Below are 26,009 nucleotides of genomic sequence, written 5' to 3'. Positions count from 1 at the left end.
TACAGGGTTAGCGTGACATGGTTTTAGAGGTCAGCATACACAATCTCATTCAGAGACTGAAGCCTATGGATCTCCATTCAGTTAAGGCTTCTCTTGGGTACAGGTGCCTGGGTGGGCCTGAAGACAGAGCCCACACAGTGTTTAGTGTAAAGAAGAAACAGTGAGAAAAGCCCAACATTTTAGACAGACTTGGCAGCTTTGCACGCTGTGTGTGCAGGCCCTGAAGAAGATAGTGCAAGAAGCCGAGTTATCTGTATAACACTTCTTCCCCTTGCCTGCCAAATCTTAGGGCAACATCCCCCACCCCTCAAACCTAAATGTCACTGTAAACATGGTGTAACTAAATTCCAGCTCTTAAAATGGCAGATATGAAGCAATGAACCAGAGTGACCAGCACTATTGTTTTCTGACACTTTTTAAAAAGAAATATTTTAAAGGAAGGAGATGACAGCAAATGGTGCTTATTCAAATAGGGGCTTTTCAGAGCTCTTCTAACCTGAGGGATAAAAAAAGCGGGGAGCAAAGTTTGCATTGCAGGTCACAGTAGGGATTTTGGATGCAGTGGTGGCTAATGTGGAGCAGAAGTCCACCTAAAGGCAGAGCTGAAAGAGGAAGAGCGCACACCACCTGACCTATTAAAACCTTTTAAGAAGAAGCACTGCCAATGTGAAGTCATTATAGAGCATTCCTTCAGAGGGAGTCATATGATGAATACAGTGCAAATGTAGAATGATTTCATCTTATATTGCATCTTGCATGTTGAGTAGGTTACAGCCATGGAAAGAGCCTACTGAGGCATTTGTTGAGCTGTGCGCTCCTGTTGATTTGGTTTTCTTAAGTTAATTTTTGTACCTTAATTAACAGTTGAAGTGCTCTGGCTTTTGTACCAAAAAACCTCCATGTCCATAATGTCTAGAACTTTTATTGAAATGGAGTTAAGTTCCTGTCTTAGACCTCTGGGTACTGTTTTGTGAAAATGCCTTTGAGGAAAATAAAATGTCAGCTGTGTGTGATACAAACCTTCATTCCTCTTAAAAGAGGGTTTCATGATCATTTCGCTTCAGGTCTTAGTGGATTAAGCAAATGAAATACCTTTGTAAGGTATGAGGAAAGTAAAACAAGCATCCATTCTTACACTGTTACTTGTATAGGAAGGCAGTTCTAATTTAGAGTTATAAGAAAGAATATTTGGTGGGCAGATGTATTTCAGTGCACTCTGTTTGCTCCCATACCAGGAGATTGAGTGAAGCTGTGGAATATGAAATCAATGTACTGGAGGAAAATAAAGAGAAGGCCTCAAACTAGAGATATACTTGCTACTGGGAGTCAAATCATTTCCTCCTCCAGCTCAGAGGAAGTAAATACCTTGCTGTGCTTGTGGTTGTAGGTATATTAGAGTTTGCTGTAGCTGAATATGAATTGCATATAGGAAGTATGGAGAAGGATTATGGGTCAGTGAACTACTTGGAAATCAAAAGAAATTTTAATAGATGATGAGACAGTGATTAGATGAATTATCCTCTTCTAGCTTGTTTCCTTAAGGGATCAAAGTTTACATGGTTATAGTGTGTCTACCTCCCTTTCTGACAGAGCTGTAGAGATCTCAAGGATATTAATTAACTGGGAGTAGGTGTTGTAATGGTGACAGGGAAAAGTTGCAACCACAAGTCCATTTCCTAGTAGAGAGGAAAGATGTCCTATGGCTTAGGAAGTCCAGGTGCCAACCAGCTACATGCTTGCAGCTTGTTGCGCCACAGGTTCCAGGATCCACCAGGAGTCTGCAGAATCCAGAGAAGTGTGTTTTTGCTAGCGCCCTTGTTGGCACAACAGTTTGTTGCATTTGTAGCATGAGTCACTAGTTAACCCTTGCAGTGTTTTAAAAACCTGCTGTGAGCTATCTGCCTTGCTGTTTGGCAGAAACAGAGCTAAAATGCTGTTCCTTACTCTGGGCGTTTCTGAGTGCTTTAGTGTGCTTAGACCTTACTGGTTTTGGATGAAGAAACTGCTGCGCTACTATGATTAATACGAGCACTCAATACTGTGGGCTGCTGTAGACTGGCCGCATTAAAACCACCAATGTACTTCTCACTCAGGCCTTGAGAAGTGCAGCTAGACTTGTTTCTGCTGGATAGGAATCTCTGCCTTCAGCTGGAGAAATAACTGCACTTCTCAACAGCTATAACTCTGGATCTGGCTGTAGAAAGATCTGTTTTGGTTGGAGAGGCCCAACTGTGTGTGTGTTGGTGTTGATTGTTGGGGTTATGATTAATTTGGGGCATTGTTATACTGGCAGTAACAGTGAAGGCATTGTCACCACTAACGTTTTCACTTTCCTGTGTTGTTGCAGTGCTTATTTAATTATTTTTGCAAGAGCAGTAGGTTATGGGAACCTTTTCATGTGCAAACTGCATTGAAGGCGGGAGTCTCCTGTTAAGAATTGTGTATTTTTGTTGTTCCCATAAGCAAAGGTAATGATGAAAACTGTTAAAATTGGTTCGTTGGCTTTGGCAATCGGTATCTACTGAAGATCAGTTGTACTTCTCAGAATCACTTCCCCCAGTTGAGGCAGTACTGCTCTTTGGTTTTTGTTTGTATTGTGTATTTGCTGGAAGGAGAGTGCTATTGTGTGTTTTTTGAGGGTGATTACAAACATAAAATAGATTCTCTTGAGAACGCTTTGTCTACTCTCATCACAATTGGTAATTGTTTTGTGTTGTGTAAGACTCTGCATGCTATGCTTCTTATTTGGCAGTACGTGTGTGTGAACCTAAAACTGGATTTCCACCTCCAGCATTTTATCACTGATGTTTTAAAGGTGAATCCTGGAACAAAGGATAAAACCTCTCTGAACTCATGTATTACTAGATGATGAATGTTTACCAAATTAAAGTAAATTTTATCAGTTATTTGGGAAATCAAGTTTGCTGCCTTTTTATAAATGAATGTCTTCTCCAATTAGGACCTGTGTGAGGTAGCTTTCAAAAATGAAAAAAAAATCCAAACCAAATCCCCAAAACAATTACTTGTGACGTTGAAGCAGACTAAAATAGTATAGTTATATACAAGGTGGTTGTCATCCTTTTGCACCAAGTGTATTTTCAGAGGTCATTCCAAAATGCCAAGGGAAAAGGAATCCGTAATCCTCACATATCCTATTAGCAGAGAGCCTTGAGGTAGAGATGGGCAAGATGTGTGGAAAAAATGAGGCTTCTGCCAAACATTTTCTTTGTAGGTCACTTATTGTAGTTGAAATTACAGGGAGTGTAAGGGCAAGTGATCTATTACCAAAGCCATGAAAATAAACCATTTGCCACTTCTAACAAGTGTTGGACCAAAATATGCCTCAAATTTTAAAAATAAATGAAAACTTGGCAAAAAGTAAGACCCGGGTTTATCTGCATTTCATCAGGTACATGGCGTCCTGGAACACAGCCCACTGGCAAAAGCATGGGGAGTGTTATCCTTTGCAGCACTGGGAATGTTCTCTGCTGAATTTGGCGCCAATGACCGAGCTTTGCTTGTTAGCTGAAGTTCACACAGACTCCTTGCCAGGCCTGCCCAGAATGCTGTCTCCTCTGACTTCCTGTGGTCTTGCATAATATTTCCTTGCTTCTTGTATAACTGCAGCTCATTCTGGTCACTGCCTACTTTATACGGCCGACTTTTTAAAAGGCCAGCCCTGCAAACGTGCGGCTGAGCCATGTCAGTGGCAGGAGGTGTCCTGGTGGTGACGCCAATGGAAGCGCCCTTCCACGGGGAAACCGCCGGCAGCGGGGGCGTATGTCAGGGCCAACATGTCTGAAGGCAGTAAAGTTGGCTGCTGGAGCCTCGTGACGAGATAAGCGTGAGGCACGACTTCAGATTGACTGCACCTTTGAAATACGTGCCGCTGTTGCTCCGGTTTCTGTAGCCAATGTAGGCGCTAATTAAGGATGGGGAGGCAGCGCGCAATGAAAGCGCATTTTCAGAGCACTCTGAAATTCTTCTTATTGCTCACAGTCCCTCAGTTAAAAGTCCTTACACTGGCCTTGAAAACGTGCTCCAGGTATCCAGAGTGTTAAAGACAGTGATAGGAATTTCAGGAAGGAGTTTCAGAAAACAGTATTTTCATGCTGGTGGTTTTTAATGCTTCCACACAAGTTGTTTCTGCAATTGTCCGTGGTTAAAATATGCATTATTTTTGCATTATTGTTGAAGCAAGTGTATTTAATAACATTTACCATTTACTAGCCTAGATTATTTCTGTGTGTTTTGAAAGTGTATTTCATAGCGGCTTGTGCCATGTCACTGTGTTTATGCTGATTATTTTCTAAATACTTGCGTTTGCACGTGTAGTTATACGTAGAACACTGTGTGTGCTTACAGAGCTTTGTCAGTAACTCATTTTCAGAAAGATGTTTGTCTAACTTGACACTTTCTACACCATTTAAACACAGTTTTCAAACTGTTACTCATGTTCTTTGGCAAACCTGTTCCTGGCATGGCGAAAAGCTGAAGAGTAGAGATGACAAAATTAGTCACTTCACTATGCTTGTAAACTTACTCAATAGACTGTACTGATCTTTTTCTGTTATGTAGTTCCCAGGTCATGTATGATCTCCCAGATAATTGCTATCTGCTTTGAAGAAACAGATAAATAATTTTAAGGGAAAGCATTAGAATTGACTTAGTCATCACAGTTATATGAGATTCTGTTTAAATTGTCTCATACCATCATCTTTTCCATGAATCCAGGTTATCCAGTTGTCATAGAAAAAGTCATGCTGCCTACACATGCCTTCTTGCAACACTGTCTCTTAATCTGATTAATGGAAAATAAACTTCTGCTGGTTAATGTGTGTTATGAGACAGCATTCTTGCTCGCTTAAAGGCTGTAGTCTGTAGTCTTGGTTTGTTACCTTGTATTTTTAGGATCAACATTTTAATGGTTAATTTTATGGTATTAGTTCAGCTAATACCATAGTTGGAGAATTGTCAGAGTAATAGGGTGGTGATACTACTGACATCTAGCAAACCATTTTGTGGTATTGGGAATATGAGCACTTCTTGGACGTGTATATTACATGTACTGCATTTTTGACAGATGAATGAAAAGCCAGAAATCCTGGTATGGCTTGACCAAACAGCTCTAGCAGCATGGTTGCCAAATAAACCAGGTAAACCTGGTTTTGAACATGTTTTGACCAATGATGGAGAAAAGAAACAAGCCTGCTCCTCAGTGATGGGTTTGGAGTCCTGGATAAGCCATACAAATATGAATTGTATGGTTGAAGTAGACTTAGGGTTGGCCCTAAGATTAGAGAATATGCATAAAAGGTGTTGTAAAAGGTGTTGGGCTCAGCGCTGCTCTGCCAGCTGGAGAGCACAGTTCACTGTCAATAAAGATGGATTTTCTCTCCAAATGGAAGCAATTAGAGAGATATTTTAGGACCTGACATTTCTTTTAATAAGTGTATCTTCCTCCTGTGTACCTCATTTTAAGTGATTCCAGAAAAATTGTTTTGCTTATAAAGTCAGAGCTAAAAATTTACTCTGCATATAGAAGAACAAGATTTAGAAACTCTTGTTCAAAAAAGATGGGCTGAGCCTTAGTCCATCTTTTGGCAGTGTTAAAAAGTCACACACGCTCTCTGAATCCAAATGTAGCCAAGTGTTGGAGAGATCACGGTCATGTGGGCATGTTCGCTTTTCCTTTTCCTTTGATGATTTATAAATGTGCGAATGGGCGCTGCAGAAGGTTTGAGGGCTTAATCCTCAGCTGTACAGGCAGATCTACCCACTGCGTTCAGTGGCCGTTTTGTTCCAGTAAACAGCTCAGGATTGTTCCCTTGTATCCATGTCTAAATGTGGATCTCAGTCAAGTAAACACACATGTAGCTGTATGCGTTAATCTGCTTTCAGAGCTGGGAACACCCTGTGTCCCTCGCGTCACTGGGGACATGGCCACACCTGGAGCTTCGTGCAGGCATGTGTTAAGGACACTGAGGGCTCATCCAACGTGTCTCCTGCCACAGGAGAGCAGCGATAGGTGTCTCTGGGGGTACAGCAGCCTCCGTCAGTCGGCTTTTGGTGTGCAGAGATAGTGCTCTCCTTTGAGGGATGTGCTAGGGCAGATAGACGCTTCCAGAATGCCTGTGCTCACAGATAAAGCAGAAGGGAGCAGCTCGCCTAACACTGAGTATTTTCAGCCTGCGTGCCTGCTCCTTCCTGGAGCTGGAGAGCTTGCTTGGTGTTTCTCAGGCTGAACTTTTACAGGGGCAGGAATAAACTTCTCATCTAGGGCAGTGTGTATAAAGGCTAACTGGGAACAGCAGAAATGCAGCTATGCTCACAGTGCCAAAGAGCATCAGAATGCTTTTCATGAGCTGTATGCTGCAGCTGGCAAAGTGGCAACACCTGTGAACCACTTTCACAGGCAGTGTGCAGTGGGGAATGAGAGACTTCTCATACCGGTACTGCTCTTGAGAGAGAATTGCCAATATTAATTTAGTTTATTCTTATAATTTACAGTTCTTTAATGGCACTTGCCCAGAGGTTGTAGTCTATCAGCAGAGAAAGCCGACCTTGTGACACTATAGCAGAACATGCCGTGTCTCATGCAGTGTAACTTGTATGCTGTCATTAGGGACTTGTGCACATGAGGGAATGCTGTAGGTGTGTAACAACACTTTTAATGTATTCCATAAAATCCAGTCTCATTAGGTACTGAGGACCTCAGGAGTTTTGGAAGAGCTTCTCCTACTGCCTGATGTAGTAATTCAGTGTACTTAGCCTCTTAGAGGATCGGTCTAATAAGAACAGTTAGTACATTTGTATGTGTAAATATGCTTTAAAAGCTTAAATAGATGTGGTTTGAAAAAGTGAAGTGAAAAAACAGTAAAATTAGCATTAAAACTCAGCATATGCTATGGTGAGGAAGTATAGTCTTAGCCATACTACAAAAAATAGAGATCTGAAAAGATTCCTGGTTGACAGATCTGTCAGAACAAACAGAAGTGAATAGTAAATGCTAACTGTTGCTTACGGTGTTTTCTGTTGGTTTTTTTGTTTGGTTTTTTTAGATTTTCAAAGCATTAGGGTACAATGGGGATGGGGGGCTGTGCAGTACAAATTATGAAAATGCTCCTTTTCAAAATATTAACACAAAAGTCCTAGAAAGAATGATGAGGTCTTATGCAGTGTTCACACTTAAGTTTCTCTAAATAGGAAACCCTCTCCCCATTTTTTTTTTTTGTTTGCTTTATTAAGTAAGTATGGGAACATTTCTGAAAGAAGAGCTTAATGTAAAGGGAACTTTACCAGAAGACAAGAGGCACACTTTTCTTCTGCTGTTACTGGAGCCCCTGCAGGCTTGGTGAAGTTGTCTTTTTGGGTGGAGGTGGCGTTTGCAGCACGGATGCTGCCTGGGGGCTGGGAAGGAACCAAGGGGCTCTGCCCTTCCTGCGGGGGGAGCTCTGTTCAGCAGCATGGCTTTCTCCTGAGGAGACTGCTGTAGGTGCAGAGGGAGGGCTGGGAGGACAGGAGCAGGAGCTGTGAAGGCTGATGAGCAGTTCTTGACTCCTGAGTGTTGTGCTGGCTTACTGCAGCAGGCAGTCTCAAAGGGTTCTGCTGAGGTTTGGGTCTGTGCTGGATTTCAGTCCTCACAAGCACCCGTAGCCACTGCAGGAGGTTTGACCAGACAGACTTTCTTGGGATCAGTGCTCAGGGGAAGGCTGAGAGGCAAGGAGGATGGGAGAATGTTTTGGGGTAGCATCTCTGCTTTCTGTGTCCTCCTTGAAGTGTTGCTGAATTTAAGTGGGCTGATGGAAAGATACAGGGCTGCATCCACCTCTCACTTTGCCTGCCAGGGATATTGCTGTGTATTCCTCTGTAGGCAAGGGTACATCGAGAGGACAGAAATAGTTGATGAAGGGGCCAAGCTGCTTTACTTTAACTCTATCCAAATCAACAGCAAAACCCCTTCCCACTGATTTCAGCAGCCATACGTGCTTTTTGACCAGACATCTCATGATTGTTTATCTAATATGTTAATATGCATGTGAACCAACTTTTATGTTTAATAGATAAGGGCTCTTATGAAATTCTGGTTTGCTTCTTCTTCTTCTTCTTCTTCTTCTTCTTGTTTTTTTTTTTTTTTTTTTTTTTTTTATGGAAAACAAACATTTGGTACTAGCAGCCATAATTATTACGTACCAATTATTCAGGCTTTTCACCAAATTACATGTGGTTGTTTCCACAGCAAAACACCTTTTTACATACCCCTGGCACAACACTAGCCTTGGCCTAACCCTGGGGGATTACAGAGATAAGATACCAACCATGGTTAGCATCATCTTCTGATAAACTGGAGCATCAGTTTGGTGCAGAGCCATAGCCTTGAAGGCAGAGAAAATGGTATTTAGGGCTCTTTGAAAAGCTTGGTTTAGGGATTGCATAGGAATGATAAACAGATTTTTGCAAGGTTTTATGGGGACACCATTATTAACTTTTGCAGTAATTATTGAACTGCTTTCTTGTTGCTTGAGAACTGGCACTCTCATTTGTTTGTCAGTGTTCAATCATTGGAGTGAAGCACTTGGTAACAAATTGCAGCATGGGGAACTACTAAGGTTGTCTATTTCAAGCAACATTTGAATACTGAAAACATAGGTAAAATAAAGGCGAAGGTTAATGATTTAATAACAAGGTCCCCAGGACCGTGCCTTATGTCTAGAAGGCAGTAATTTGCATTTGCTTCCTGTAGGGTGACTCTACTGAGGAACTCAAGGCACTTAGCATATGCAGATGCTGAAACTCTTCTTTGCATCTGTTACTATTAAGAAAGTATAGTCTGTGGTGGAGACTCTTGAGATATCAAAGGAGGAGGAGTGAGGCACTTACAAACAGGAGGGTGCTGGTGTAGGCAGGGAGTGACAAAGAGAGGAGATAGTTACATGCCCTCCAAAAAGCTGAGGGGACAACAGGATGGTTAATGAAGGCAAATAGGCTCTTTTTAGGAGGGGGATATTTATGTGCTTGATAGAATTGCATATACAGCAAATAGCCTTTAATATATTTTGTGGTTACCACTACTTATATACAAAGCCAAACCATAATTACAAAGCTGTTCTTGTTTTTGAAACATCATGTGCCAAACAAGTTGTAGATATTTGTAGGGCATGGTAATGTCAAAGATCACCTGAGTGTGAAAAAGATAGATTTATGGGTAGCAGCTGTGTTCACAAACCAGGTGAAGCTAAATTCTCATTTGCATCATGTTGTGAAAACTCAACTTTCTTGAGTGTTTGACGCTGGCTTCTGCGGGACCTGCAGCAGATGTTGCGGGGCGGTGGGTGGCTGTAGACAGGGCATCTGGTGGAGCAAGAGACTGGCAGCCTCAGGCTCTTCAGCACTTCTGTGATGCTAGTCAGGCTGTGCAGTACGTGCAACAGCATCATTAATGTCCCTTTGTTCTTCCCCTGCACTGTATGAACAGCTTGGGGCAGAAAAAAAATCTTGTGTTGAGCTCGCTTATGATGACAATGTCTTGTGAAAGTAGTTTCTCTTTGCCTTTTTGATTGTGCTGATAGCTTCTTCTGGAACTACCTCCATTATAGTGACTCGTTTATTTTTTTTTTAATTGTTTCAAAAAGTTCAAGGAAAAGTGTTTTGTTGGGTTTTTGTTTGGATCTTTTTGGTTTTATTTTATTGCTTGATTTGAGACAGTATTAGAAGAGCGAGTCCTAACTAAGCACAATTGGAATGGCAGATTCCTAGACAGTTTAGCACACACATCCAGCAGCCTCCCCTCTCCTACTGATTCCCCTGATGTTGTTTGCAGATAAATTATAGACATGAAATAGTGTACAGGTCAGATGCCTAGCACAAGAGCCAAGGGATTCAGCCCTGGCCGAGTGGCCAAGCTCCCGCCAGGCGTCCCCCAGGTTTGCCGCAGGGTATTGAACTCGCTGCTCCAGTCCAGCTTGCAGAGCTCACAATCTCAAATTACTCAAAATTATTCACTGGGTCTCTGCTCAAAAAAAAAAAAAAAAAAAAAAAAAAAACACAAAAAAAGGCAAAAAACACCAACAAAGTGAGCACCCCCAAGAAATTTTCAAAAGCTTAATGATAGTTCACAAATAATTGTAATACATTAGGAAAAAAAAGATGCAATTTGTTGCAGACATTGGACATGTCTTGCTATAAGGGATTGGTTTTGTTGTCCTTTCACAGCACGTAAAGAGTGTAAAAGCAGTAACTGGTGCAGACAGGAGTACTAGGGCTAGTTGAAAATGTGGTCATTTTGTGCTTTTGTCTGCCCTGCTTATGCCCTGTTCAGTACTAATGGGACTGTATGGGATGTCACTGGCCACAGCACTTCTGCTGTTATATATAAACTAGATTTAAGGAACTTTTAGTGTTTGTTGTGCACAGTGAACCTCTGGGAAAGCTTCAACCTTTGACCTCCGTAGTGGGTTATGACAGGGAAGATTCGTAAGCGCTTGATTTAGACTCATCTCTCTAAAGCTGGTTAAAAATATTCAACTACCATGTTCTTTCTCCTCCCCATCTCAGTAAAGGTCCTCTTAAAATACATACTCTGACACTTCATTTTTGCCGTTTCTTTGGGAGCTCTGTAGTGAAGGCTGCTTGTAAGGAAATGATTAAATTATATTCATGTTTATGCTTTAAAATTGCCTTGGTGGTAGTCCAAGAAATATTTTCTTGCTCTTCCAAATTTCCATGTGCTTTAATATTAATCTATTTTCATCAATGTGACCTGCCCCAGCAGGAACATTTGTTTGTAATTGGTCATGTAATGTTTGCTGAAGAGACATAAAAACGAAATTAAATTTATCTGAGACTTTTAAAAAACTTATACTGAGAAAAATGAGGGATTTATTAGAAAATGAAAAGACACTTGATAGTATTTGGGTAATTTGTCACAAACCTGAATAGTCAATAAGGAAATTATGGTAGCAGAACTCTTTCATTTTGCTTCTACAAAGTAGAAATTTCTTTGTTACCAGCTTTTAATTTTGCATTATATGTTATATGTTAATAAATGTTTATGCGTGGGTTATGGCAGCGATTTCAGACTGAACAACTAGTAATGACATTATTTGTTGCCTTTCAGAAAGAGCCCTTTTATGTGGGTTGTATATCCCAAATAAGAACTATCCTAAATATCTAAAATTAAAGAATATATATATTTTTAATGGCAACACAAGTAGTCCTCAGAGCAAGCCAGAATATCTGGCTGTCAGTTCAGACTTTGAAATTCTGCTTTTTTAATACGGATTTTGTGTTAAGTCCAAGTGAAAGGCTATTTCCTAAAAGAACAGAAGTGACTGTATTATTTAGTTAGAATGGTTATTACAAATGACTAATTACTTGCACTTTTAGAGCAGTCAATAATATTTTGTTGTTTTTCTTGCAAAATTGTTTGCAATCCAAGCCATTTAACTATCCTTGAAATGGAGAGCCCACTGTTTGCCCAGAACAGCTGGCTTGCTACATTAGCTTCTATAAATAAGTTTATTATTTTAGATGAAAGTTATAAAGCAATCTGTTTACCTCTACTGAAGTAAGTAGAATAGCTGAAAACATTGCTAAAAAAAGGATGAAGAGGAGCATTGAAACAAAATAAAGTCCTCCAAGAGTTCTTTATGCTTATTTATTATTTTAATCAAGCACAACTTCTCTGTGGTTTTATGGTCTTAAGGAAACTGGAAGGAGGGAAAGTGCTATTTCACTCTTTGGTTGACTGAAACGTAGTATTTCTCTTGTTTAAAGTATTGATTCTCCCTGATTGTTGTGAGGTTTTTTGGAAGCACACAGAACTGAATGGAGAAAAAAATACAGAAACTTGCATTAACTGTGTGGAGAGAATAAAAGCATTAGCATGAAATCTGTTCTCCTTTAGATATACATATTGGTTAGAAACAGGGACCTCAGTGCCACATATGCTGAAAATGTGGTCTAAGAGCTTTAATTTACCTTCGTCTGTCAATGTTAATGGACAGAGCAAGTGCTGGAGCTGTTGTAAAACAAATCTGTTTTCCTTTTGTCTGCTCTGTCAGATAATGAAATAAAAGCTAAATTATCACTGATAAAAGTAATTTGCAGAAAAGCATTGATAAAAATATAACAACAGAGCTTGCCATTAGCAGTTTAAATGGATAATGTTTACTTCTAACCTACTTCTGTCCTCTGGTTTTTATTGTCTTCTCCCCCTTCCCGAGTGAGGAAGGGCCTTTTCAGTAGAGGCTTCAGGCCTCAGATATGGCTGTACTAAATCCTGGCATTGGTAAGATTCTGAGGGATATCTGCTACTTTGTCCTCTTCTTTTTCTGTACTGTTGTATTGTCAAGTTCCGTGTTTGTGCCCAGTTTGAAGTGTAGTTATCAGTATCATTTTATCCATCCCACCCTGAGGAATCTGTCTGCTAATGACGAAAACTGAGAAAATTATTTCTGTCATTGCAGCCCTGGTAGCTCCTACCAAGAGTTACACAAGTAGTTATTGTGAAGGTCTTAATTCTTCATGTTTAGGTGTGAGACACATAGTTTCCTTTCTGTCTCTCTGTATGTCTGTGTATTTTTCTTTTCTTTTAATATTTAAGATGGAGAAGTTTGAAGTTGTGTCCCAGTTGCTCACAAACTTCAAAAATGGAAAGGCAAAGACTTCTAGCCCCATGTGTTTGTGTGTGCATGGTGATTGTATGTGTACATATCTACAAATATTTAGATTTTACCATTTTCTTGTAAACCAGATCTCTCATCATTTTTCAAATACTTGGACTTCTTATTACATTGACAGTAGATAGCCAGCGTCCAGCGTAAAACATTAGCCACAGGGTATGTGAAGGATGTTTAGTGTCTTGCAAAAGCTGGACATGCTCACTGATACATTTGTAGTTTGTAAAAATATTTATTTAAAAATACTGAGTTCTGAGTGACCAAATAGGGAACCACTGCTAAACTCTAGCTGCAGTACTTAAAGTATTTTATAGTTGCAGCCTGGACACTGCTTTACAGTGCTTGCCAGTTTGCAAATGTCAAGGACAGTTACCCTCTCACATTCCTAAATGACTTGCTCCTGACCATCCTTCAAAATACCTGCCCCTTCTCCAGCTATTGCTGCCAATTTCTGTTGTGCTGAGTGATTGCAAGGATGGTAATCCTTGGGTAGGCTAGGTCTTGTTGGTCCAGACAGTCTATAAAGTATGTGAGCTCCCTCTTCTTACCCTAAAAACTAAGACAATGGCACCTGAAAAGCTGAGGAGAATCATCTTATGTGTGTGTAGCTGTCTCAGGTTATTAGCTAGAGCACATAGTCTTGCTGGTCTTGGTCAGATAATTCCTTACAGGGCCAGGCTAATACAATGTGCAAAGGTACTACTGTTTTAATATTTTATTCTGCAATAATGTCTTGATATTTTCATGTGTAATGTAGGAGAAAATATCACATGTATGAACTTTCTAAAGTACTCTTATCTGACAAAAACCTTTGTGTTAATCTTGTAAGCTAAATGAATCTGTATTGTACTGTATGCCTTAGCGTTTATCGTGGCTGATGCTGTTTTTAGAAATGTATAATGTTATAACTTTGAAGCTGCAAAGGGAATGAAGTATTACCACAGAATGGGCATACTACAGAAGCAATGGTCAAAGTGTTTAGAAAGAAGGGTAGTGTGCTATTAAAATGTGTTTATGGCAGAACAAGTAACTAAATTCTTCTTTGCCAACACGGGTCAAATACGTGAAAGTTGTCCTCAAAGGTGAATTCAGTGGCATGATATTTAGCTAGGAATACAGTTGAGTAATAACAATGCCCTACTGTAAGAAACTCTAAATTCTAGTCGACTGATACAAATGCAAATTTGGGGCAATAACCTGAAGGTATGGTGGTAGAGGTCTGTTTGCAGTGCAGAGTACCAGGTGTACTCCGGCTTCTAACAGGTGGCGGGATGTGATGTACAAAATTATTCTCTTCATGGCGTGTTAAAGACAGCTTCGGTGAAGTTAAACTTTGAGTAACATCAAAGCTGTATTACCATAGCTGGTAAATGTAAAGCAGGGTAATGTGTTGGCACTGTGTTTACACCTGAGAGAGAAGAAAATGGAGTAGCAAAACTGACGAGTCTGATGCCGATGTACAAGTAGATACAGAGGAAACTCTGCTGTTTGTCATATTTGCTTACTTATTTGTGATCTTGTAGGTATGAATGGATGTTGAACAAAGCAGTTTCACTGTAGAAAATGGCCCCCAGTTCCCTGATGACAGAGTGAAATAGAGAGGTAGCTCCCAAAACTACTGAAATGGCAGCATGAAAGGAAATAGGAAAAGAACATCTCTGGTGAAAACTCAGTATAAAATACAGATGGAGATGCAGAATTAAATCAGGCCAAGTTGGAAAAGGCTTTTCAGTAAATGAAATGGACTCTGCTTCACAGGACTGGTGTTCTCACTAGGGGAGCACTTACCTTTCTGAGGAGGGCTGGGAGTGGCCCTGCATGTGCAAGGGATAGCATGGGGCTCACTGAGCAGGTAGCCATGGGAGCTTGCCATGGATGAGGATACAGCAAGCCTGTGAGGAGAAACATGGGAAAAAATATGTGAGCATACAGAAAATAGATCCTGACATAAGGTTTATTCTAGTTTTAGTTTTTTGGGTCGTGGGGTCGGTTTCGTGGTTTTTTTGAGGGCTGAACTGTATCTGCATAGTTGTAGTCATGTATATTTGTATGAAGGTACTTAATAGAAGGTGCTTAATAGATGGTGGATTTTTCTCTTTCAAGATTTTATGCAGTATTTTTTCATCTTCTTTACTGTATCACTGTGGGAATAAGAAGTTTATCTCTCCTGATGAAGCTACTGTACAGGCTGAGCCTTTTTGTTCTTCATAAGTGTTATTCACGGAGTTAAACAGAATTAGTCTTTGTCCTCCTGACAGTTCTCAAAGCCTGGTTAATTAAGATGATCCATGCTTGCATAACTAGGCCTTAACAAAGTCCAGATGTTCCTGTATTTCAGGCACACCTGCACCTTTTCCCCTCTGTGAAGCAAGACACTTAGGGTGAAAAGTTCTTGACTCCTCTCTTTATCTAATTCTGGGTCTGCGCTTGGAAATGTTTTCCATATTCTTGAAGTCTTTCTACACTCATGGGTTTGTTTGTTTTTTTTTTTGGTTGTGTGCTTTCCCTTTCCTCTCCCTAAATCTGCTGATGGCACTCCCAAATCTTTATCCCATTTTCTAAATTGCGTTATCTACTTCCTCCAAAGATGGTTTGATAAAAATCTGGTTTCCAGATCTCTCCATGTTTCAGGCGTCTGTGTGGAAGAGAACATAATTTAATGAACCTCTGTTCGTGGTCTTTCTTCCTTTTTTTTATATAGTATTCATTTCAAATGCTTCTCAATATTTTATCCTTTTCTCTACTGAAATAGATTTGTATGGAGGCATTGGAAATGCCATATCACAGACTATTTACAGATTCATTCTCTCTTAGCCTCTGGAATTATGTGAAACTCCCATTGTTTTCTATAATAGACTTATAGAAAGAGGTTGGGTTTTTTTGCCCTTGCAGAGTCCTTATTTTCAAACTTTTCCCAAAACTGTTGTTTCTACCTGCTTTCTCTTTTAAATCTTTCTCCTTCTTTCTTGGTAGCTGAGTAACAGAATTGATGTGGATATCTGGATGTTCCTTCCCATGCTGAACAGTCACTGCTTCTTAATAGCTCATCTGGTGTTAGGAGTGTGACACGTCCCAGGAGAGTCTGAGAGCAAAGTATTTCCTGTTTATTTGCATTAAAACAACACAAGAAAACATAAAACTTACTTTGAAGAGTTGTATTCCAGTCTCCCATTGGTGCAAGTCAGGATAACTCCATTTAAGTTAGCATGATGAGGTAAGAATTGATCCCAGGGACAGGTGTGATTCCTCAGAGAGACACCTGGGAGAGGAGACCTTGCCTTTGTAGTATCACGGGCAAGTCCATCATCGTGATCTCAGTTGTGTCCTCCGTGTCCTCTTCCTTTGTACCACAAGTACCATTGTTTGGATGGCGTTCCAGATGTCTTTTTTCCCTCCTCTCCTTGAGTCCCTGTTTGTGCGTGGGGATGAGTGTCAGTATTGGATCCCTGCTCTGAGCGGGGGTCAGATGGGTCAGACATGGGACATGTCATGTCAAGTATGTTTTTCCCAGTTGTTCCGTTTTGTTTTTAATGCTAAAACAAGGAAGTGAGGAGTTGAATATTTCAAGATGATAATTTAAATAGCTGCAGATTCCAAAAACGTGGGAAAGACGTGTTTTGAGACTGGCTTTGCGAAGCTGTTTTAGTCAACTGTACCTCAGAGGGTATACTCTATGGCATTCCATCCTTCCCATGTAAACACTGGGGAGGGAGAGGTCACAGAAGCAGGCTTAGCAGCTGCTGCCTGTAGCCAGTCTTTGGTTTTCACTGTGCAGAGCAATCCGTCTGTAGCAATGTTTGTGCCCGGCAGAGCGGGTGCTGGCGGTGTGTGACGGTGAGTACGGTGAGTGCAGTGACTCTGGGGGCACCTCAGGAGTGACTTGCTGGGGCTGCTGCCCGTGACAGGAGAAGGGGAAATGGCATTCACCAGAGGCAAACACTGGATTTTCTGGGAACTGGGCTGAGGAGTGTTTGTGTGTGTGTGATTTTTTTTTTTTTTTTCTCCCGAAACCCCACAGCTTATCTTGCTTGTTTTTCTGTCTCTCCCCTCTGGCCAAACTCGACTTTGTAATTCTTTTCTCTTTCCTGCTTGACCTGATGCTGCTTTCTCATGTTAAAAATGCTGGGTTTGAATTTGCACCTAGTTTCTGCACAGAACATAGCAGTGACACAAGACCTGTTAGTTATGAAGTTTTTCACAGTATGAAACAGAGACAGAAAGTGAAGTGGTATTGGGTTGGTACACCTATGTGCCCAAAATAACTTCAGGCCTTTAAAAATAGACAGTAAGAAACAAATTACAATGGAGGAAAAAGAAAATCTATACAAATATTTTGACAGTGAAGGTGACTGACCAGTAGAGCAAGTTTCTAAATGTTGCAGTGGGTTGGCTTTGGTTCTCCATCCTTGAAAGTTGCTTAAGTTGGTCAGACTGTTGTTTTAAAGAAATGCTCAGGTTCCAAATGTATTAATTCAAGTGAATCCTGCAGCCTCTGATCTACAGGTTAGACAAGTTGTTGGCATTCTTCATTTCTGGGCTGATGAGGTTTGATGCTGTCATTCATCCTTCTGCCAGAGGTGTTCGCAAGCTAGAGCTTTGGGGAAACAAATCATTCAGGTTTTTAATAAAACATGCTGTAATCACAATGAACAAAATCCCTGTGCCTGCAGAGGCACAGAATTATGCCCTACCTCACTATGAGTTGGAGCTTAATTGAAAATACAGCAGATAGAGAACAGCCTTCTTCTTACATGGTGGATTGGTTTTGTTCACTGTGTTTTTAGAAAGGTTTTGCCAGGCTTTTGTTGGTTAAAGCTAAACCTGTTCTCAGCTGTGGTAAACATTTATTGGTAGGTAACGAAACTTTATTTAGTATCAGTTATGAAAATCTCCTGTTTGATTCTTAGTGATCTGAGAGATTGGTTTCCTCTTAAGTGGAGTGACTGTGGTTAAAATATTCATCCACATGGGTTTGTTCTGGTAATGGCTGTTGTCTTAGAGTCATTGAAGATTTTTTCCCAATGTCTTCAAGTTTTCTTCCAAATCAACAGAAACTGGGAGAAGTCCATTATCTGTATGAAGAAATGATAAGAACAAGGGAGGAAAGTTTATCTATATAATTTTTATAGACGGTCATGAATAAAATGGCTTTTAACGTTTTTTTACATGTGTAATAAAATCAGTAGTATGTACATGAATTGTATTTCTTCAAGGCTTATTACTTTATTAATGTACCATTGACTAAAAACTATGTTAAATGAAATTAAGTCATATTTGTACAGCTTAGATTGTCTCCATTAGATGTACTATGCCTTGCTCTTTAATTATGACTCGTTTTCCATATGCCTTAGTCTTAAATGTATTTCACAGTAGCATAAAGCTGTTCTAGTAAAAGACTTTAATATTTATTCATGTTCTGTATTCTCTATTAAAGGACTTTTTTTTCCCTGTTTATGAAGGGGTAAAAATATATATTTATAACTACCATTGGCCACAGCAGCATGTTCTGTACAAACGTAGCTAACTGCACTGGCAGTCACACACAGTTCAAAAGAATACATTAGCACAAGAAGCGATGTTCCCTTTTGGATTCAGCTTGTATCAACATGTGTACGTGGTGCTCTCTCTGCGCCTGCCTCAGCCCTCCTCTGCACTTCTGCTGCTGGTGGTACAATTGTTTCTCAGCCTACTTCAGCTTTGGCCTCTGTACCATCCCCATTGTGTTTTCTAATAACAAAACCATGATTTTTTGGCAGTGAGTGCAGCTTCTTTTCTTTCATTTTTTTCCTTTTTTTTTTTTCTTTTCTTTTTCTGAGAAAGCAGTTAGGTTTTGGGAAATTATGCAGTGCAGTTGATTAAGTTACATAATTTAGGGAAAGGATGAGGAGACTAAAAAATGTTATTTTCCAAGAACCACTGTAAGGAGGCACAATGTTTACAGAACAGTGTTGGTAGTTACTGGGATGAGAGCATCCTCACTCCTGACTTGGGAGATGCCATCTGTTTTGTATAACTTCTCTAGCCACTTCTGTGTGTACTGATCCAGTTGCATGCATTTCAGCATGTGCATCTTGGACGTTTTCATCAGAAATTGGGTTGCTGTGTAGTTAGAATCAAAACACTGAATACTGAGGTACCACACCCTGACAGATGCACAGTTCTGATAGATCCCCAGGACCTGCCTAGTTGTAATGTGTTGTTAAGTAAGCTGACAATTGTGGGTGGTATCATATGAAAAAAAAAGTCTTGTTTCTTTTCTGGAAGAATTGAGTTCTTCCTACCTGTGTTTTTCATAAACAGAATTTATTACAGCTGACTCCTGCCTCCAGCCCTGTGGGTGATGGGACCATGGTAGAGATGAGAATCAGGCCCAGTATATGCATATGTGCCTTGTTTGCTAAAACTTAAGGAGAGCAAAAGCTCCAACAGGAATAACGCCAGAATACTGATATGTTAATTCATTGTTCTGAAGTAAAAACCAGAAAATATAAAGAAATGTGTACATGTGAATTTACCTTTGTATATGTACAGAATTTCTTCCTAGCTTTGCTGCTTCTCATGTTCATAATTCTTTTTTTGCCTTTTCCCAGAGTAACCATTTTTTAATTGTAGCTACATAGCGGTTTAGGAGTTAGTAGACAGCAGAAGCAGGGAAGCAATAAAGCATGAAACACCAAAAGAGAAAGACTGCATCCAGTTATTTACTCTGTGTTACAACACAGACTGCCTTTATATCAGTGCCCTTTGAAAGTTAGTGTTTAGCGAGTAATTATTCAGGGTGATATGTCAGAGGAGCCAGCGGCCAATTCCTGACACAACCAAGCCTTAATTTTTAAAATATTTTAAATACTGGAGTGGAGTGTTGAGGGGCCACAACTGTTTCCTCCTCAAGTGCTGGAGTTTCGATGCCCCTCCAGCTTCTGTCACAACCGTGGGTGCAGAGAGGCAGGTCAGCGGTGAGAAGACTCCTCAGGCCTTTGCCAGGAGCTGAAGGTGTGTGTTCTGGGGTTACTGATTGCCCCCAGGTTACATCACACCAGGCTCTGATTTTAGCTGTAAATTTAGAAGAATTGCCTAACTTGGCTGAAGTGACTGCTGCTTTTCTGGCCAGGTAGCTGAAGTCTGACCCTTTGGTATCAATCCTTTTACCTTGTAGTAGGCAAAGAACAAAATTTACAAAAGTTCAAGCTACTAAATTTTGATTTTTATTGATTTAAACTAGTAACAGACTTTTGAATACTAATGAGAACAGCATGCAGAGTTATCACTGCTCCAGCTTACCTGATGACTTAGTGAGGAGGAGAGAGACAATTAAAGAATTCCTGTATAAAATAACAGCCCTCTGAAGAGAAAGCAGAGGCTGAGAATGAGATGTGTCCCAGGATGTTTGTACAGACAAAACCCACACCCCAGAGGGCAAAAAATGTAGCCTGGCCCTTAGAATCTGTGCTTGATCATGGTTGCAGGAAGTGGAGGAAGCTGTGTTACAAGGAATGATCAAAATTTAGAGCATCTGTATTGTTATTTTCAGGAATTATTATTCTCTGCTGACCAAAGAAATGGCTGTGTAGTCTGTCTTTCTGGATATCCATCATCATACCATAGATGGCTATAAATCACCAAGAGATAGAGAAGGAGAAATCATTAACTTCCATCATTACCAAGTGCACGTTAAAATGGTTAAGATCCAAAAAGTAAAGAAGGTTCGGCATTATTTAATACAGATTTTGTTGCAAGATCTGTTCTCTTAACTTCAGTATTAGAAGATTTGACACTTTGGGAGGACAAAGCATGACTTATTAACAGACAGTGCTGCAAAATCATTTTAGTGAGTAGTTTGTTCCCTAAAGAGGACAAAACATTTTCTTTTAGAGTTGGCTTGTGCCCCCATTGCAGTCTTTAGAGCATCCAGCACAGAGAGCTCATGCTTGAAACAAGGTGATGCACAAAGTGGCTGAATTTCTGTTGTAGGTGCTCCACTGCCTTTCTAGACAGAAGTTACGAATAAGGGTGCTGCAGTGGGCATCATCAGAGAGCAGCCCAAAGCCTTAGGAGAGGGACTTATTTCTGTGTTCCCAAGGCTGGGCTATCTTTGCTCTGTTGGAAACCTCGCTGACTGATGGAGACAAGCCTATTTATGATCTCTAAAGACTGGCTTCCAGTTTATAACTCTCTGCTGGTTTCAGAGACTCATTTAATTTTGGATTATTTATTGCTTCTTTCTCTCTGGCTGCTGTTTTACCTGAAATATTTTATTAGTTCTAGCTGAAATTGGTAGGGGAAAAAAAAATCACAGCTACTTTACAATCCCTATAAATGCTTGCTATCATGTATTTACTAGCCAATACACTTTCAAATTTCAATTTTACTCTGAACAGTAGGATGTCTATTTGAGTCAGCTTACAGAGAGAGCCTGGAGATGCATGAGAGAAGAAAGGTGGTGTGGAAAGGTTTTGGTGGATGGCCTCTTATATGGTTTTTGGTAAAGATTTCTACGTCTTTATGGCTCGCTGATTTCTTTTCAGAGGATGAAGAACCTACAATATTGAAGGGTGGGCTGTTTATTTTCCCTGTGTTGTTTTTATGTACTGAAATATTGTAGTGAAAATAGCTGGGTGGGGTGTAATGAATGTTTTCAAAGACCTTCCTTTGAAAGAGGCTTTTTTCCAGCCCTTGGTGGTCACCACCCATTTTCCTGTGCTGTGCACGCCTCTCTCATTGTTCCTACCCACAAAGGCCCCTCGTGTGAACCTGTCAGCAACTGTGCAAGCATAAGGAACTAAAATGTCATACTGGTCCAAGCCTGCTGAAGCCCCGTGGTTTGCCCCCACAAATGGTGGGTATTGCCCAAGGCAGAATACTGGGTTAGATTGTAAAACTTGGGATTTGTCAACAATGCTCTGCGTGACTCTCTGAACTGTTTACAGTTGAGTGGGTTTGGGGCTGAAGTGTAGGTACGCATACCACTGATAGCAAAGTCATGCTATGGCAGTGTTTGTCCCTTAGGCCTGAAATAAAGCTGAATTGAAAAATCGTCCCTCTTTGCCTGCAGTTGCGCCATCTTGTTAAATAATGCTGGTTGTGGTTTGCTATGGGCTGGGGATGTGCTCAGTGCCCCATTGAAAAATGAGGCTGGTTTTGAATTTAACTACGGGCACCATCCCCCTTCCCCCCCAGCCTGCAAACTGCACTTCATTCACCTTTAGCTTTAACCCGCTGGTGAAGAGATAAAGCACATCCTTTCATATGTGTTTTTTAGAGTAGGTAAATAGTTGGGTTATCTGAAAACAGATCTTAGCAATACCTGCTGAGCCTTTGAGCAACAATGTGTATGGACCTCTAGATTAGCTGTCAAAATTGACTGATTACTACAAGTAAGGCCCCAAGATAAGGATCTGTAATCTCTCAAACACAAATCATTGATAGACATCTGGGGTTGTGCATTGTCATAACCAGCCTTATCCCCATCCCTGCAGTGTGATTCCAGGAGAGAAAAGCAGAATGATACATTTATCATCCACAAAAAAAGATTTGGCTGATTAAAAAGCAAGTTCAGTTTTGGCCAATGTTGAAACAGTCGTTTCTGTTGTGTTGTTTAGAGTGGTGCTGGGCCTTCTTTAGGCTGAAGCTTGCCTTGTCTTGGCTGGTGTTGGAGTTGATTGCCACAGGGAAGGAATCCGTGATCTTGATGTAGCAGAGCAGTGCAAAAACCAGTCTGGGGAGAGAAGACCTGAACTGAGAATATTGGCTGTTCCACTGAGATTTGACCATATGCTCTCCTCCTCTGTTTCTCTCCAAATGTCCCTAATATTTGAGAAGACAGAGGATGTGTTTCACTCATCTGTTTTAATTGTGAGCTGTAGGGGCTTTACAAAGGTGATCCTCTGTGAGCAGCACTGGTGCCTTCTGAGCATGCAAGGACTCTGAGCAGGATACTTCCTGAAAACGAAACCAGAACAAAGTCATCTAGCCCTAATATAGACAAAAAAAGGCAGTGCCACTATCTGCTCTAACAGCTGATCAGCAGCCTGGCATCTTCTCTGCATGCTGTGGCCTCAGGTGGTTCCATGGGGCTGTGCTTTGCCCCGGACACAAAGTGTTTGGCACATCATCTGAGGTAGCAGGCTTGTGCTGGCGTGGCAACTGAGGGACAGGCCGGCTCTCTCAGCATTGTAAAATAATCCAGGAAGAGATTAATGGCTGCCGAAATCCTAATACTTATCTTTCTGTTCAAGGTACTCATAAAACCAGAGAAAAAAAGGAAGAACATAAATCCTTAGACATTGTTTTGCTTACTATGATTAAATTTATCAGACTCTGTTGACATATTGTGAACCTAAATGCTTTAAAAAATGTCAGTGCTCTTGCAGTGAGGTTTGCAACACTGAGCTTCCAAAGTGCTACATAGTTGCTGTGATAACTTTTTTTACAGTGATACCTTAAATTGCACATGCAAAATGTTTTTTTTAGTTGCTGCATTAAATGCAGTTAGTGGTAAAAAAAACGATGCCATTGCTATAAACATTTTAAAACTGTATGGGTATAATGCTTTTTGTCTTAGTACCACCTTTTTTCCCCCCTTTTTCTTTCAGAAATCAGTGCCAAGAATGTTGATGAAAACAAATAAAATACATACCAAATACATTTTAATTATTATGATTAAAGCTACAACCAGAGCTTCAAACACTGGAGAAGTTACAGTCTTATGTGTACTTTTAAAATACATATAAATGTATCCCCTGTGAAGAAAAAACCTATTCCTGGCTGTGTTACTCTCAGCTTGGCGGGTCTTGGAGTGATACGGACTTAGTAAATCCTAAATATGTTTGAAGGCACCAGAACTTTGGTATTTGTTTCAGCCTCATCTCTCGATAGCATAATTGTAGTAGCCAAATCAATCCTCTATTGCTGTGCCAAGCATCCTAATGAGAATGGAAATGAGTTCCTCACTCTTAATGCAGACTCTTCCCTGAGACACTCAGATTTCTCATTTTCCTGTCATCTCACCTTTGGTTTTAAACTTCAGGAGGAATTGTATCTATATTGCTATTGCAGTAGGTGCTGAGCTTTGCTGAACTAGCAAGGATTTGTTATTTAATAAGTACAAGAAATTCTGCAAACAAGCCAAGGAGCTTGTAGTGAGTTACTGTAAGTTAGGCAGCTTTAAAGGAAGGGTGGAAGATACTTAGTTTCCTTTTTTTTTGTAATAGCCCTTTCTGTTAGTAGCCTTTCTTGTTACCTTCGAACTTTCGTTTCCTTTATTAACAAATTCCCCATTTTGGCGTCCTTTGAGTTTGTTTTGTCTGTGTACTGGGTACTGTATTCCAGTGGGAAGCAACCCTGCTTTAGCACTTGCCCTCCATGAGCACTCCACATATTTCAAACTGGTTTTGGGGTTTTTTCATCCATCTGAAAATAACTGTGTCCTTTCCCTTAATTTTGCTCTTGCTGGTGTGCTGAACTTGGGTATCTGGTGTCTTCTCAAGCTTTAGAAATAGTTATTTTCAGTGGAAAGAGGTATAAGGAGGGATCTGCATGGCGCTGTGTATGGGTTTCCTTCACAGCTTTCGCAGTTTGGCCTGAGTTCACGGGGAGTGAGTAAATTGCTGCTTCTAGCACTTTTTATTTACCAATGGTCACTTTTATTACTTTAACGGAGGGAGCTTTCAAAAGCACAGCATGCCATCCAGAATAAACTGCTTGTCAGGTAGAATGGTTACAAATACTTTTAAAAGGAATTTTAAGGCCAAGTAAGCATGACTGCTGGCTGCTTAGCGTCTGCAAGCACATCTCTGGGACAGTCAAGTGGTGTGGATTCTGAGATCGCTATGGTGTGCCCCACAGTCAGCAAAACTCCCTTTTTATTATTCTGGTTCAAATGAACTAGGGATTTGCCAAGCAGAAAGTAATGCAAAATATAAACTCAGCAAAAAATGGATTTGCTAGTTTGAAATAAATCTTTTTTGTTATCTAAGGTAGTACTGCCTGTTAAAATACTTTTATTGAATTTTTACAGGTTTTAGTTTGAATTCTTTAATGCTAAGCGTCTGATTTTTCATTTATCTGTACTGTAAAGTATTTTCTTATCTTTGCATCCACAGAATGTATTTTTCTTGTTCTGCAAGTTAGCATTTGATGCTTTAACTCTAAACCATTCAAAATGAGCATTTGCTAGAGTAACTTCATGTGACAACTTAATTAACTGTGGATTCTTGACCTTTAAAGTGCTGAAGCTAGAAACATTTAATAACCAGCTATTGGATATAAAGTAATATGCTTGTTGTTTTACTAGCTTGCATACATGGCAGTTTGAAGCAAAGTCCAAGGGTCACCAAAATCACGAAGTAAACTCAAGCGGGTCTGTCTGAACTGCATAATTCAAAGTGCTGTCTGCCTGTGTCACACAGAGTGTAGGTACGAGTGAAGGCTACCGGGTTACTTACAAGATATTTTTCTGCAAGGTGTGCATTTCAGTTTCTCTGAAAGCTTCTGTGATCTGGAGCCTGCATAGTGGGAGTGTAATTCAGTGCAGCTGCTGCACTGCTGAATCTTAAACAAGCGTGTATGTGTGTGTTTGTATACAACCTGAGTATCGACCCACATGGAATCGTGAAGAGCAACGAAACCCTGAGCAGAAGACTGCTGTCCTGGCAAGTCCCTTCCATCAGCTTAGAGGAGGCCACCAATGTCCTTGGCAGAAGGGAGGACCCTTGACACTGACTGCCTTGCACCCTCATCAGCTGAGTGGGTAACGAGGGCGTCGAGGGGGTTGGAACAGCCTGTGGGAAGGACCAGGCTGGGTGGAGGTGCTGGGCAGGGATTACTGGTGGAGGTGAAGTACTAGTGGGATTGAAACTGCAGAGAGCAAATACAGTCACAGTCAGTGGAAACAGGACTGAAACCTCAGCTCGGTTTCAGTTAGCTGAGGAGGATTGTATTGGTTAGTGCCTAACCAAACTTCGTATCAGTGAGTGGCACCATGTGCCGAAGCTCCCAGGCGGGGGATGATCTGTGTGCACCACTGTTTGTCGGGCTGATCCTTCCTGTCTCTGGGTCACAGGTACCTTCTGGGGCTGCTGCAGCAGGACAGTGGCAGCAGTATAGCCCATGGCTGAGGCTGGCTGCCTCAGCTGTTTTCCTGGCTGCTGAAGCCCAGACCTGTCACAGCATTAGGCACGGGAAAGGCGATTCCTCAGGTGACATGGTAGTTTTGCAAGATTGTTTAAACCAGGTGGGTTATGTGGGACTTCAGGTTTTGCCAATAAGTTGCAGTCCTTGAAGTTTCCAGTGCTGCAGTAAGAGAGGCTTTAAAAGTCAGATTATGATCTC

General features: G+C 40.7%; 1 protein-coding gene across 6 annotated transcripts in view; it reads left to right on the top strand.

The window, feature by feature from the left end:
• Positions 1 to 26,009, top strand: part of EPAS1 (endothelial PAS domain protein 1) — a 76,011-nt gene that overhangs the window by 10,938 nt on the left and 39,064 nt on the right. For 3 of the 6 annotated variants that reach the window (XM_066316070.1, XM_066316071.1, XM_066316068.1), the window contains exon 1: positions 25,351 to 25,424. The exons of the other annotated variants lie outside the window; for them this stretch is intronic. In XM_066316070.1, coding sequence (XP_066172167.1) covers positions 25,366 to 25,424 — 59 coding nt within the window. In that variant the 5' untranslated portion in view covers positions 25,351 to 25,365. Of the gene's footprint in view, positions 1 to 25,350; positions 25,425 to 26,009 lie in introns of those variants that run through there. 6 annotated transcript variants of the gene reach the window in all.

Source organism: Sylvia atricapilla, chromosome 3 (genome assembly GCF_009819655.1).
Source record: "Sylvia atricapilla isolate bSylAtr1 chromosome 3, bSylAtr1.pri, whole genome shotgun sequence".
Taxonomy (NCBI): domain Eukaryota; kingdom Metazoa; phylum Chordata; class Aves; order Passeriformes; family Sylviidae; genus Sylvia; species Sylvia atricapilla.
Note: the sequence above shows the minus strand (reverse complement) of the source record. Positions and strands in the feature narration are given on the sequence as shown.